This window comes from Syngnathus acus, chromosome 10 (genome assembly GCF_901709675.1).
Source record: "Syngnathus acus chromosome 10, fSynAcu1.2, whole genome shotgun sequence".
NCBI classification, from domain to species: domain Eukaryota; kingdom Metazoa; phylum Chordata; class Actinopteri; order Syngnathiformes; family Syngnathidae; genus Syngnathus; species Syngnathus acus.
In genome coordinates this window covers 14,697,888-14,714,215 of record NC_051095.1, presented here as the reverse complement: position 1 = coordinate 14,714,215, position 16,328 = coordinate 14,697,888, and the positions used below count along the sequence as shown (strand labels likewise).

The 16,328-nt window shown below is 40.3% G+C and overlaps 1 protein-coding gene across 1 annotated transcript in view; it reads right to left on the bottom strand.

The window, feature by feature from the left end:
- Positions 1-14,073, bottom strand: part of tnmd (tenomodulin) — a 48,704-nt gene extending 34,631 nt beyond the window's left edge. The window contains exons 1-2 of the mRNA XM_037262560.1: positions 13,921-14,073; positions 9,840-9,974 (exon numbers count right to left, since the gene is read on the bottom strand). Of these exons, the coding sequence (XP_037118455.1) occupies positions 9,840-9,974; positions 13,921-13,968 (183 nt within the window). The 5' untranslated portion in view covers positions 13,969-14,073. The remainder of the gene's footprint in view (positions 1-9,839; positions 9,975-13,920) is intronic.
- Between the last annotated feature and the right edge of the window lie 2,255 nt (positions 14,074-16,328).

Below are 16,328 nucleotides of genomic sequence, written 5' to 3'. Positions count from 1 at the left end.
TCGCAAGGCTCTTTGACAAACAACAAAAACACAGCAGCGGATGAGATGATCAAAGTCAGAACTGCCACGACGGGAGCATGGCCGCCTTCATTTATGATAATGGCAGATGGCCCAGAACAACAAGTCCAGTCCCTGCTGCTTCATCAGCTCTTATCACTTATGCCTGAGACAAGGTAGATAACTCGTAACAGCGTTGCAAGGACATCCATTGGCCGATAATTGTTCAAACATGGTGTATGTGCCTGGAAGACACAATAAAAGGGGGAGTGATGGTTGGATGCAGAGACACTGGAACAATGGGTACTGATGAAAAGCTTGTTGTTTTCATTGCCCCTGAGTGGGCCACAAGTCAGCTCAACTGCCTTTTTTTCTCCTTCAATGATGCCTGGAATCTGGTTTGGGGGAACCTATTAAATTGTGCCCCGAATGATCTGGGCCTGGGATTTTACAGATTAATAAATGTTTCAGGCTATTACATCAAAATCACAATAAATTATTGTTCTATAGTAGTTGTGCAACACACCACTGGAAACTCAGTCTATCAACACCACTCTTGAAATAAAACATTCAAATTCCAAATCCTGTACATTTGTCACTTTGGATTTACATTTAGTGCGCCTCATTGACTGCAATCCTCAAGCCTTTTTCTTTAACAGCTATTTAAGTTAAAGTGTGGGAACCTAAGAACACTTACTGGCAATTTGCTAAATGCCTGATACACACTAGAGGAAATTTAAATTGCAACTTTTAGAGACACAGGCTACTCAAGACATTACTTCAAATTTAATCTTTTAATCCAGAGGACGTACACACTTGATGATTCAGCCCAGACAGAGGACAATACTCGGCAATACTGAACAAGTTATTTCATGGACCAGAGAAGGCACACAAACGTGTGATTAAATGTTGCTTCGTTGTCCATGGTAACACATGCCGCAATCCTGCTTTTATAACGCACTCATTGGCTTCTTCACGTGTTCTGCACAAAGGTGATTCTTTCACGCTACTGAGATTTTGATTTGAACTCTGATTCAGTCTGTGGCATTAAGTTAAATTTAGCAAAGGCTTCACAGTAGAGCAGCTCGAACTTGCCTTGAATTGGGACCTCAGGAAAGGTTAGCTAGAGATTGTTTTTTTTTAATGCCGGCACAGAATACTAAGCATTATAGTCATATAAAGTCCAAAACTTTTAAAGTTGATTGTCATCATAAAATAGGTTATTGTGTCAATAGTGTTCTTGGCTAAATGTAATGTGTAATATAATTTAGTCTCACTGACATGATACCAAATGTTTTAATAATTTGCAGATTTACGAGAACAAGGATCTCTTGTATTTCTTTTGAGTGAAAACAAGTCTATTTTCTTATTATAATTTACATTTTGCAATATAATACCTCATTGTCCAGAAATAAGGCACAGCAATACTTCACGATCGCTACTGACCCAAGGTACATATTCTTCAGAAAATCTCCCGGCACATGACTGAAAACTATATTGATACTCAATACGGACAACTTTGGGGTCAGTTGAGTCACAAATGTATTTTACTCTTCAGGAGGCCTTGACTTATTCTGTTGTACGAATGGCAATACTCAATAGGTCGATACTGTCACGTTCCTGCGTCACCTGACTTCCAGCCAAGCCCCAATCGAGGAATTGCCAGCACCTGGTACAGCTCGTTAGGTCCCCTACTTAACCTCTGTGTATTCTGCCAGTGGTTGTCAGTTCGTCTACTTACCCTACCCGTGACACCACTGCCTTTTTTGTCCCCTGAGCGAGTTCTGTTGCCAACTGCTTCCGTAAACTGACCGACCACGCTTTGATCGCCGCCTGCCCCGACTACTTGCTCGTCCTTTGACCACGCTTCTGATCGCCGCCTGCCTCGACAACCTGCCTGCCTCCGACTACGACTACGCGCTGTGCTCTGCTGCTCAGCCACGCCAGCCAGACCGCAAGTCCAGCGTTCCACTTCCCCTTTACCCCTTTTTCAATAAAGGGTCGTGCTGCACTTGGTCACCCCATCTTTGTTCCGTGACAGATACACAGGTTAATTCTACCTTCTGTCATCCAGTGAAAGAGCATTTCATTGTTCTGCCTGTCACATGTCACACAAATGTTACAGCATAGATAGATGAACATACGTACATTATTTTCTAGCTCTGCAATGTCAAACAATACGGCGATGATCTGTTCGACCAATGACCGACAAGCAATTGTTTACATCACCACTGTACGTGGCATGGACCTGGCTTGCTTTGGACCCACTTTGTGGTGCCTACTTTTGCCAATGCAAAAGCATCAGAGCACAGCAATGTACCTTACAGTGCAAAGAAGAGGCATAAAGTGCTTCACAAGACGTACAGAGCCACTGTAAGTTACAACAGATAAATTACAGCCGCTAGATTCAATTTACTGAAGTACAATTTACTCCAGGAGATAAGAGCACCACTAAGGGGAAAGGTTGGTGAATACGCCCTGGAGAAAGGTCAGGCATGACTATAGCGTTGTAAAGACATGGTCCGAATACTCCTCTCAATTACTACCAAGTCCAGACCAACAGTTGCAGTTACCCAACAAATATCTGACCATTAATCACCAAACCTGTGATTAAGATGATGATCATTTAGGTCTAAAGTCTTCAAAAGTTTCAAATCCTAATCCTGCTCGACAGCGGGTGCTTGATATTAATGTCTGCTTTATTACAGTGTTGTTGTTAATTAAACCCTGCAACATTTCACCTAGGCTATTGTTTGTTCCTGTCAGGCAGCTAATGAGCCCCAAATTATCTCAGCAAGAGACAAAAGCCCAGAGGATGCTCCATGCTCAGAGGAGTCAGAGACCTCTTGTGCAACTGAAGAGTGCGGTGCGCTTCGTCATTTTTCACAACAGAAAAACAGCCAACGTGATTGTCTAACATTCAACGGAATGAACAAAATAAGAGTTGTTTTTGTTTTAATTCAAACTGCAGTTGCTCATCTTTGGCCATTTGAGGGCAGTGCCAACATTAGCATTGGAATAACAACGTTGGAGATTATGTGCAGCAATAAAAATATGCTTAGTTACACACAAACATTAGGATTCATATCTATCGCTCTTTGCAGAGGTAAAGTCCAGTATTCATGACTTTTTAAGGACACATTGGGAATCATCAAGTTTATGCTGTGCTCAATGTGTCCAATCTAAATCTACATAAATCTGCAGGGACGATGCTTAAATTTCAAATTTTCATCTCATTTTCACGCTCTTCCCTTATTGTAAAAGTGTAAGTTAATTTTTCCTCCGCCTCATTAAGCATTGTAAACATCCAATCATCCAGACCAAAGCATGCTTAGAATAGATCATTGTTGCAATAACACGTACTGTACATCTGGTTTACTTATTCCTATTTCTTTGGTTTCAAAATAATGACTTAAAAAAAAAAGTGTGATCAACTTTTTGTTTCAGTGTGGTAGTAATACTTCTACATGTCATTAAAATTCTAGTCTTTGGAGCTGCAACAATTTTTCTCACATTAACAGGCTAATGAGCTGTGGTTATTTTTCATGAGGTGTCAGATTGAGTACCAGACAGAGACCTGCGGTGATGATTTAGATGCCGCTTCTCTTCTTGCATATTGAGTGAGGTGACTAATTGGCCTATTTTCAGGATAGAGATTTAATCATCCATTTGGACTTAAAAATGTCTGCATTGCCACCCCACCACACATTTCTCAGAGAAGGAGAAGCTCAATGGCGCATTTCCAGTGTGCCGATTTTTTGTGTGCAGCCTGTTTGGTAATGTGCTGGTGTCCGCAGAGACAAGCGCCGCTGACTTACCGGGCGAGTGAAAGTGAATGTGAAAGCTCAATCACATTGTAAATTGTACAACAGAGCAGTGGAGTCTTGGTTGGCTGTGGAAGTGGTAAGATGAGGAGGAGAGAGAAAACAGAGCTTTTGTGTTTATCAACCACTCTACCGCCTCCAACACGCTGTACATACAACATACTACGATCTGAGCAAAATGAAGGGGTGCTAATTAAGATGCATCAATTTTAAGGCGTAAATTATGCTTTCAGGGAAGGCAGGGTAAAAAAAAAACACATCCCAGCTGTGCGGCACAATAAATACCTGACGGTGGGCTTTGCAGTTCTGTCACGCTCTGCTGTTGCAGCCACCAACAATCAAGCATTCCCACCTCAGGCACTCCACTGGCAACAATTTAAAACAAACTCCCTTTGTTTTTCCCTGCTTGCACTCCCCCCTCTCCCGAAGTCATCCTGACTTCCCGGTGTAAAAGGCTAATGCATCATCTAGGAAGGAAGTGTGGTGTTCGGGGTGAAATATGAGTGGACATTTGCCTGCTAATGAACAATTTAGCTTTATGTGTTTAATCAGACTCAGAAGCAAACAGACGAGTGGTTTTTGTTAAAACGCCTTATCCTACCAAATGCTCCCTTGTGTTCCATCCATCAATTTTATGGATGCAGTTCCTTTGCAAGGGTCCAGAAGACACCCTGGAACTTAATTTCTCCAGATCCTGGACAGATAGCGATTGAGTTCAAGGATCAAATTAAGCGGTTTTGCATTGTAGTTTGTGAGGCAGTATTTGCAAATCGCGCCTCACATAAACACATTGAAAAGCAAAACTGTGTGTGGCTACTTCAATACTGCAAGATTCACTTGCTGCATTCCTAGTGTAATTTTGTAATTTTTGGCCCAAGGAGCAAATTGTATTTATGATTTGGACTTTAAACTGAACTTTGAACACAATCGGACGTTTTATATTTGTTTCCAGTTATATAATGTTTTATTTTATTGCATAATTTGCTCTTTTCAATTACTGCAAAATTTGCTCTATTGTTAGCAAAATATCACAATGGCTATCCCCAGAGAGAACACATAATTTCCACATGACCCGTCATGAATGTGAATGAATTCTGTAACACTTGGTAAACAAACACGGCAAAAATACGCATTGCCCGAATCACGTCAAATAACGTCTCTCAGCACCGGTTACATGTTGACATTTGGACACTAAGGGGTCAGAGAGGGACACAACTTACAAAAAATAAATAAATAAAAGAAACAGGTCGGGGGGTGTTGATGGGTCCAAACCTTGAAAGACAGGTAGATATACCAGTATGTGTGACAGGTGGAGAAGCAATACTCATTGCACCAGGCGATCCCGACAGTGAGGCCTTTACGAAACCATCTGGGACAAACTAGCAATTACCTTGGAACAGGATGAGGAATGCAATTTTCATTTGATATATTTAATGGTGCAGTTGCCTCACATTTGTGTAATCCTGAAGTTTTTTTTTTTTTTTGGTCATACAACCTGGCAGCGCCAATGAGGTCTGCAATTATTCCTAGCCCGGCTGTCCGTTTGCAGATAATCCCCTTCAAAGTGATTCATGAAATAAAAATAACAGGATCACATCTCATATGAAAATCTTGATTTATAATATGTGACCTCACACATTACGTGCTTAACAAATTGATTATTTATAACATTTTTTTCCCTTATTTACACCTGAAATGAAAACGGGAAGAAACTATCCAGCACCGTTAAGTGCTTTAATGTGGACTATTTTAATACAAGTGAGTTTACACATTTGGAATGATTTTAAAACTGAATGCACCTTTTTGCAACCAATTTCGAGGCAGTTCACTGCTAATGAACAATTTGTTTTGTAGTCTGAAATAAAGGATAGCAGTGAGTCTATCCATTCCTTTTTTATTGTCGTCACTATGGTTGGAGATATGCTGGAGACTTTTCACAGCACACATTGAGTGAGTGGCAGGGGCATGTTTTGGAATGTATGTTTACCAGTTGTGCTGACTTTTTTAACCCAATACATGTCGTTATCAGATAAGATTCATTTCAGTGAAACAGCTTCTTGATGCTAGTGTAATACCATTACAGAATTTACCTTGGGCAGCTGTGGCATTAACCTTGCATTGGTTCATTTTCTAAAGCATTTTCCTCACTCAATTCTCATTTTTCTCAGTCTTAATTTTCAAAGGGTGATGCTGTAAACCCGTAATAACAGAGAATGGATTTACAAGCAGGCGAAATCCCCTAGCGAGACTTGCGGCCCAGAACAATAATGAGCACATAGCAAACAGAAAATTTGCCATAAGCCAAAAGAGAATGCAAACACAACGCACACTGACGCAATGGAGACTGCACAAGCCCGACACGCGTACACACCAACGCACACTGGCACAGGGAAGATGGCGGAATCTTCCCAAAGCTTGTGTAACAACATATGTTTACAGGTAATTAAAGGAAGGTCCCAGGTGGTTCTCCTGTCATATTGAGATAGAACACACCAAGCAAATTACCAGCCTGGGTTTCGACATACGTACAATGCTGTGCGAACATAATGCGATGTCTTGGTGAGCTGCTGTTGTGATCTGGACTGATCAGTAAGATAATTTACCACGTGGTAAATTATCTTACTGATCAGTAATTTTTACCATTATTCATCCATATTCATATTCTGACTACACTGTGGTAAGATTCTTTTGATTATATGGATTTGCTTTTTGCCTGTGATCTATGATTGTCCGGCAAGCAGTCCAGTGTGTAGTCTTGTGGTCCTAAAGAATTTCCTATACCATAGAAAATGCTAAAATTTACTTTTTCCCAATGTGTGGTTTTTTTCAGACCATTGTATCCAACTCCAGTAATTTTATTGTAAAGTAGAATTGTATTTTTATGTTGACCAATGTTCCACCTTAATATCATTACCAGTTTTTATTGTAACTGAATTTAATTGTAGCTCACTGTTTATATTATACAAAGTGAGGAGTTGTATCTCGTGTTTTGCAATTTGGGAAACATTATACGTAGGTGGTCAGCACCACTGTCCTGTTTGAAATAGAATGGGAGAAGCTAGCTTCTGAGATGAGTTTGAGCTGGTAGTGAGTTTCAGCCCGCCAGCGTTTGCGTGGCGAATGGAAGGACATTGCGGTTTGTATTTTTTCAACAAAAAGACATTTGCCCCTTGGTTGGACACTCTAAGGCTGCTCATTGTAAGCAAATGTTTGCCGAGAGTGTCGTGACATCAGCTGTCTGAACTGATTTATGCTCTCTTTTGTCTCATGCAGAGGCAGACATATTGCATTCTGATCACACAGCCAAAAGGAATGACCAAAAGTACCAACAAATATTACATGAACATGGCAAATTTGTTGTAAATGATTTGTGAATTTGAGCATCTACAGTGGGGCAAAAAATTATTTAGTCAGCTACCAATTGTGCAAGTTCTCCTACTTACAAGATGAGAGATGCCTGTAATTTTCATCAGAAGTACACGTCAACAAAGGGGAATAAAAACATCCGGAAAATCACATTATCTGATTTTTAAGGAATTTATTTGCGAATTATGGTGGAAAACAAGTATTTGGTCAATAACAAAAGTTCATATTAATACTTCGTTATATACTCTTTGTTGGCAATAACAGAGGTCAAACGTTTTCTGTAAGTCTTCACAAGGTTTTCACACACCGTTGCTGGTATTTTGGCCCATTCCTCCATGCAGATCTCCTCGAGAGTGGGAGAACTTGCACAATTGGTGGGTGACTAAATACTTTTCCCCCCCACTGTATTTACCTAAATAAAATAGAATGGCTGCATGGTTAGACATTCTTCATGAATTTGGGAGGATGTAGTGAAACTCAATTTTGTATAAACTGGAACTTTTCTTTGGACGGTTTCTTTTCAACTGATTCTAGTGCCCAAAAGAGCAGATTCGAGTTGTTAAGATCAACTGAATAACGCCAAAGTCAGCTTCAAATGTTAACCTTTTACTGCAGGCCCATCTTGTATTTCTGGTTTTGGTGTGTTCAGATGTCTTTCATTTGCACTGTGTTCATATTTCAGATGAACAGACCTGAAACACACGGGAATTTTCGCCTTAAAACAGTCTCAGTTTGCCTGGTTTTTTGCTCATAAAAATAAAGTGTGAACATGAACACACTCTCACTTATCTTAGGTCTAAAGCAGTGGTTCTTAACCGGGGGTGCTCACACCCCCTAGGGGTGCGGGAATGGTTCCTAGGGGGTGCGAGGATACCCTGGGGGAAATTTAAAATTTTTCGGGGATAATGGTCGGGTAACCGAAAAAAGTGAAAAACTCTGGAAATCAAGAAGTCATTGTGTTAATTGGCATTAGGGATAATGCTAATTAAGACTTACAGCTGTAAAGTAAACCAATTATTATTATGGTTGGTGAATTGAATGGGGTGTGAACAAGGAAAAAGGTTAAGAACCACTGGTCTAAAGGGACGCTAGAAAAGGTCTTTGAAAACCATTGCATACTTAACTCTGAGGATGTAAACACTGAACTCTGAGTTTATATATCCCCCAAAGTCACTATAGTCACTTCATGTTAGCCATTAACTGTCAAATGATGGCTTTTGCTCCACGCCCGTACCCCCCTACCCTGGCTACCAAACAAGGTGCTGACCACTACAATCTTGCACTAGAACCATCTGGCAAAATGTCTCAGACCATCCATCCATCTGTCTGTCTGGTTGTGAATCCATTGCTTCACCTTTGGAATGGCCTTCACAGAGGTTTGCGTGGGGTTGTGTTTTCGCTGAATGCGAGAAGCACCTGTCCATCAGGTGGAACAGACTGGTGTTTCTCCTCAAATTGGCTCCATGTCGCCCCGTTGATGAGGAGGACAGAGAGGTAGTCTTTCCCCAAAGACCCCATTAAGGCAAAACCTGGGGTTCTCTGCCATCAACACATTTTGGTGCCTTGTGAGGACGATCACAGCTTATTAAAGTGGAAATAATGACTGCTCTACCTGCAGCATGAAACATTTAACAAGGACAAAGGAAATTTCTCAAAGGTGATATGTTGAAAGGAGGGAACGTGGACAACACTGTCGACACTGGAAGTGAAAAATGAACCTGATTTAATTTGAGCTTTGAGGTGACTTTTGCATCTTTATGTGAATTTAAAGAGGAATGATACTGTCGACAGTGAAGGGCATTATATGTGAACCTCCTCAGAAATGGCCTTTAAAATACGTTCAACATGTATGAGCGAGCCTCGAACCGTCATATAGTTTCAATTATTTTCCCTCCAAGTGTGCTTACAATGTATCACACATTTTGGATGTCACCTTATTGATTTGTTTTCCTTTTAGTTTGGGCAAATACGCTTTTTCTGGCACCTTGGGAATATTGTGGGGAAAGCAGCCGAGTGAAAATGTTCTCCATCAAGTATGATTGGATTGGATTTTGGAAGATAAATTGCCAGGACAAGAGTTTATCCCGATTACATTGCCATGGGGTCCGCATCTTGCTGCAGGCATTCTGGTGAGCTTCTGCCATTAGACGAAGACGTTAAGAGTGTGATCAAAAATTAGATAAATGCAACGGGCTGAAATTTCACCAGCAAAAGCTCCACAAGATTTCATGACTACAACGTGACACTGCACAGTACTTATGTAGTCATGCTTTGATGCAACCTGCGTGATTTTTCTGTAATGGAAGCGGGATTTCATCTCACTTTCATCTTGACACCATTTACCAAATGTAGTGACAATGGTATTCCTTTCAAACATGTACTGCAAACATGGATTCAGTTTGTTGTTAGATACATATGTACGTACACAGACATACTCTTCATTGGACTCAGAGGACATTAAAGTGACAGAGAGCTGAAATTAAACAAATATCCAAATAGTGTTTTAAAATACCTGACACTTTACAGGTGGTTCGTGTGTTGCTGATGTCCTCCCTACAAATTTTCATTAAAACAGCATTTCTCTTCATTGCTTGATTCTGTTTTGCATCTAACGATACAGAAGTTGATGACATAAAGTAAAATGCATCTTACTTTTCCCAGAGTGGGGCTCCACAGATATGCCAAGCTGAAAATGCAGAGACCCAAAAGGAGGAAGACAAACGCCAGAACCAGGCCCACGCGTTGGTAGATGCGGTACTTGGCCTTCTTCCCTTTAGCCGCCTCAACCTGTAATTGGTTAGATTGACCTCAGTATTGTTTTTTTCTCTCTTTTTTTGGGGGAGGTAAAGGAGGCAAAACAGCTTGTGAAAAAAAAAAAGAGTATAATAAAAATACTTCCAAGGCAAACTTTTAGGTCACTACCATAGGATAATTTGGGAAAAGACAAAACTCTTGAGGTCAGTTTGTGAAATGACATGCCATGTTCTGACAGACCTACCAAAAGCAGCTTTAGTCAGGCCTATTTTGGTTTGTCTTTAAATGCAAAATTAGCATATAAAATGTCCACATTTTAAGCGTATACTGGATAGATAAAATCCATAAAAAGCATTTAAAATCCGTATGATGTCAAAGTAAAGAAAGCGTTCTATTGAGCCTTTTCAGATGATATGGTTCTTTTTATTTCATAAAGCTGTGATCTGAAGTAAACAACAGAGTGGAAAACATTTGAGATGCAAGTAAAGTGTTGAGATGCTGCTCCAAGTAGAGGAGTTAAAGTTTTCTGGGGTCTTGTTCACAGGTGCGTGAAGAATGCTTTGTTTAAATGATTTCACAGTGGTGGTCCCCCAGCAAAGTTGTCAGCAGCTCCATATTAGGGGATGAATTAGTTGATACAGCACATGGCCAGGTTATATTTGCTGATATGATCTTTTGATTTCAAAACATTGCATTCCAAGAGATGGCAACAATTTTGACCCTTTGCAGTCCATTAAAAAGGAAATGGGCACATCTAAGCACACATCGACCAATTTATCTTATAATGTGCATGTCGAAAATTATGACGCAAAGGTGAGCAGCTACAGTCTGGAGCTTTAACTTCAAAGTACACTGTGAAACCGCTCTTCTTCTAGCTCTCTTCTTTTCTCACATCGACATTAAAACAACAAATGACCTTTTTGACTGTGGCATGCTACAGGATTTATCCACTATTTATAACTCCCGAAGACTAAACTATTCCCACCCTCCTTGAGCAGACCATACGGATGAGGGGACTGCAACAAGTTCAACGGAAAGGTTACAATTATTAATTTATTTATTTTCTCTCAAATTTAATTTTAATCTGCCCACTGTCAGCGATTCCCTGAGCCTGACGGCACAAATTAATAAAGGCAAGCTTTTGTTCCAGCAGACTCTCTGTAGGGAGAAAATGAAAGCTTCTCATTTGCACTTTGTATTGTGACTGTTCAGCCGAAGTGGGCTGGACAACCTCCTGACTTCTTTTGATTACAAAAAGACACATTCGTAATGGACTTTCGGGCATCCCGTTCATGCTTTTCTTACGTGCCTTTTATTGCACACTTTCAAGGTGTTGCAATTCATCCATTCAGACATTCGGACAGCCCCACCATGTGTGACCTGCATAATCTGTGCACAACCACCAAAGACGCGTGATTCAGTTAATTCCAACGGCAGCCCTAATTACCGGATCATAGAGTTTTATCCAGATCCGTTTTGAGAATTTGTCACATTTTGATTATGAAATTAACTTGCGTAGTAGATCCGGAAGTTATCTTTGCCAGTAGCGTGCACATCTATATGCTGCTGTAAAGGAGCGTGTGGTTTTTGCATTCACTTTTTAATAAACGCAGTACAAGCAATTTAATCAAAATTCCATGCTCATAACGGAATGCTGAGGAGACCATGTTGCCAAGCAACGCCCTGCATGCGTGGTGCCTCAAATACAAAAATCTATAACTCAAGGCCCATTATTGCAATTATTGTATTGTTTGTGACCCGCGCTTCAGCTCTCAGTACCATCGTCATGTGGAAATGGTCCTCACGGGTGAAGACAAAAGTCTGCTGACATTGATCTTTTTTTGACCAATGATAAAATGTCGACCTTCTGCCAACAGTGTAATGTACTCGACAATATGCAGCCATTGGGCATTCGATGAGCGTAGATGCGACAGGTGTGCTTCCCAGCCCATCCATACACCAGTACTACAAATCAGCCGAGTCTTGCTCTCAAGGGATGTGAAACGATTAAAAAATGTGAAATATGATGTTTCACCTTGGGGGGGCGCGACACATTAGTACAGCCTCTTGAGCACAGAAGACAAAAAGATGCTTGTCGTTGGGAAAATGAGCACACTGGCAGATTTCAGGGAACGCCTGAACCCGAAGTGTGTACGTTTCTCAAGGGTGACACACTTAAGTTGATGGGAGAATGCACAGCCAAAAAGGTGCGCTATAGTGTGCTTTTTATTTTATTTAAGCACACGGGAGAATTTGTCCCTTAATTAGATACTTGATTAAATTGTTTGTGTGGGCTCGCTGGGGGATGGGGCACTATCCCCCCAAAAACGACATTCGTTGTATTATCTTTTTATTAGTGATAGCCTTTGTGCACAACATGCAACAAGGGGGAACGACTGATTTAAAAACAGATACTCTTATATTTTGAAATATTTTTAGCATAATACTTCACTTTCATTATTTCATTTGTGTACGTTTCAGACTTTTTTTTGTGCCCTAGCACCCTCTATTGTTGAATGCACCACCCCTTGAATATATGATTTCTACTTCCATTTCCATATATAGGAAAAAGTAAACATTCTTAGTTACTAAACTAATATATTTCAGTTACCTCTACTGTACTTGAGTTTTTGTTTTTCTTAAAAAAAAAATTCTTCCTTCAAAATATATCAATATTTTCTACTTATTACTTTCGCAACAGCTTGTTCCTTGTATTTTCAAAGTCTGTACTTTACTCTTCACTTTAATGCAATTAAAGGAGTAGACTCAGTACTTCTACTTTTTAAACAAAAGTATTTGTACTTCCACATACAGTGTGTAAGTACTTTTGGGCTCTCTGTCTAAATCCAAATGAAAGTGTTCAAGTGTTTTACAGTAATGTATGCCTCTTAAAAAAAGTACTGTTTAATTTGCTGTACTACCAATTTTACTGTTTGGGAGAACAGTAGCAAGGTGAGCAGCAGTGAATATGAATAAAGTTTTCTTTTTCTACTTACACTGCATGACTTTGGTAGGAGCACTAATGTATTTGCCATTAATGCATTCCACGGATGAGACACGTCAGTGACAGTGACCATAAAACGTGAGGCACTTCAAAGTGGGGCCTGCTGGGGAGCGTACGACTCTCCTGGGGCACCTTGCATAAGCTCTGAGCCCAGTGGAAACTTAACTGTCTGCCGTTTCGGAATGAAGAGACATTGTGGGGCTAGAGAGAAGAGTTGCAGAAAATGCAGCGATGGTGACCGACTGAGCGGTGTGAGAGTGCGCGGCCCGCCTGTCAGCTATTGTTTTAAAGGTTTTGGAGTTCAGAATAAGCCAAGAGCTATGAGGAGAATAGCGCCTGCCCCCCCCCGCTGTTGCTGTGCAAAGAATGATCACTTACTCAGGGAAACAGAAGAGGCAGCAAGCAGAGATGGCACACCAAGACACAGTCAAACGCTTAGGTATACATTTGAGATAATAATCAGCCACCCCCATCACTTATTCATCTTATTTAGGATTTGAATCTGATGGGAGTCATGTCTTTGTTATTTGCATAAATATTAATACGACTTCAAGGTTACTCTTTTGTGCAGAGGATCTGCAACAGGTGAAAAGAGCACATATTTCACAGCCAAAAATGCAATTTTCCATCCTGCTAAGTAATAGTGTGAGGGACAAGTATATATTAGATATAAATAAAAAAGTGGATTCAAACTTTAAATTCTGAATAAACTCAAAGCACTCAGCAGAGACCGGGGCACGCTTTCTTTTTTCGACACATGCAGCCTTCACTTTATTCAAAGATCACATTCTCTCTCCCTCTCTGTTGATAATGAACTTCTACTGCCACCATCATTTTAATTTGTTTTTGCTGGAATAGTTCACAGGTGATCAGCTTTTTGAATACAACACAATATTTTCTTAAAAAGAACACTTAATACCAAATGCAATGAATTTCCCCTCCACTTTTGAAAAATAAATTTAAAGAAATACTCACATCATTAAAGAGAACCTGTTGGCTGCTGGACTGGCTGCTCGCCTCCATGATGCAAGCCTGCAGAAGGAATGTGTTCCGATCCTTAAACTTGGAGGGAAAAAAAACAACCTTCTCCTCCGCAAAGCAAAAGAGTTACAGCCTCATTCCATCGCAGCAATTTGGGAGGGGAGGGAAGCTTCTTAGGCGGAGTGGAATTACTGCAACATTTGTGATAGCCATTAAAAATCAAGGCAGAAGTCTCCCGTATGCCTGCACTCCTTTCAAAGGTGGAACGCTACCAGCGGCCCTCTGGTGAAGAAATTACGCACAGCATGGATGAAATAGAAGCACTATCTTATGGCAAACCCTTTGAGTATTGATCTGATATCCCTGATATGCATCTTAAGGTCCATTACGCTCCTAGGAGGCACTAGAATGTCTCTTTTACCCATATGCTAGTCTGACTTTTGGCCTGCTAGTAAGCAGCAGAGGTGGCAAATTAAGGTCCAGTAAGCAAAAACATTTCAGCAGTTTGGGTTTAGCCACAGATGCTTCGACTTAACTGACAAGTAAACAAGTTCCGGGAGCCCAAGTACCTGTGAAGCATCTGTGGCTTAAGTCAAACTGCATCAGGGTTCTTAGTTTTTCCAGCCAGATTTGCCATGATACATCCACCTGAAGAAATGAGACGGGGTATGCTTGTCCTCAGCTCTGTACAACTGCTAGTGTGAAAGTGTTGATTCACTAGCACAGTGATTGTCAGTGAAACATGGCACATGTCCTGTGAGGGATCATCAGAATGTATCTTTATTCATCTGTCTATGCCAGTGACATTTATTGACAGTTTTTTATGATTCCGATGCAGACTAGAGTGTGCCAGTACTTTTGTCCAGCAAATCTTGTGAGACTTTAGCTCCCTGAGTGTTTTATTGTTTATTTGGCATTTATTTATTTGGTAATGCTACCGCAGAAAAGCACAACAGTCATCACTGAGATTCCACTGTATATATATTTTCTCCTTTAACCAAGTTGTGACTTCAGAGTAGTAATGATTTTCTTTTCTCTCTAAATGCAATAACTATTGGACTGGCTATAACGGCCTTCAGGGGATGACTGAATAAGTGATTGAAGCTGTTCAAATAATGCCATCCTAAAACTTTATTCAGCTCTTGGCGAGCTTTATAATGTCAACCGCTGATACCCAGTTATTTGTCTCATCTGTCCAATGCGCTGTTGAAAATGCCATCGAGACTCCATAAAAGGTGTGATCGTACTGTTAAGTATTTATTTTTTGCCAGGAAAAAAAAGGTGTAAGGAACATTTCATATGTTTACCTCAGCCGCTCATAAACTTTGAGACCTTGTGACATGATGATATATGATGAAGGTCATGGACAGGCGTCCTTTGCTGACTGTCTTGGCACCTGTTGCTTCCTGTAGATATCCTTCTTGGGTAATAACACTGAAAAAACAACATCCACACAGTGTGAAAAGAAAAATAATCCCACTTTATAATTAATTGTATCTGATAACACCTACATTTACTTTTATTTTCCTTTAGCTACAATGTGGAACATCTCTTGATGCAAGACAATCCTAAATGTTCCCAATTGGCTGCACTCCTTGCAAAAGTGGAACACCTTAAAAATTATACAACATGTATATAAGTAAATCAGAATCATCTGATACTTCCTTTTGGCTTTGTATAATAATTAATTACATTACCAGCAGCAGCCAGTATTTAGATTTAGCAAAAAAGGGAACATAATCAAAGAATGAAAGCATCCCTATTGTATAATATTAATAATAATAATAATAATAATAATAATAATAATGGTTGTTTGTCTCTGTGTGCCCTGCGATTGGCTGGCAACCGGTTCAGGGTGTCCCCCGCCTACTGCCTGTTGACGGCTGGGATAGGCTCCAGCACACCCGCGACCCCCGTGGGGACTAAGCGGTTTAGAAAATGGATGGATAGATGGATGGATAATAATACAAAGAAAACAAAACTCGGCAGCTTTATCACTCCTACGCTAGGAGAGGTATCTTTTGAAAAGTGCAAAATATATCCCTGGATCTCCAAACAAGTTCCTTAGCGTGGGCACAAGCTAATCTTTGGTTTTGTGGTTCAAGTAAAAGTAAAAACAAGGTACAGTGTATTGTCAATGTGGAACTTCAAAATCCGTTACATGGAGTGTTTAAAAAAGCCTTTTGGCTTCAACAGATTTATTATAAAATGAGTAACGTTTGCATTTACTTGGATTCCAGTCACCTAACATTCAAACACGTTCAAACATGGCGAATAAAAAACTCTTGAATCTTGAATCTAAAGGTGGTGCTATACATGAGTTGTGCTTTACATTCTAAGTAGAAAAGTAGAAGAAATGCTCGGTCAATTCTGCTTCAGGATGACCATCTTTTGGAGAAGTG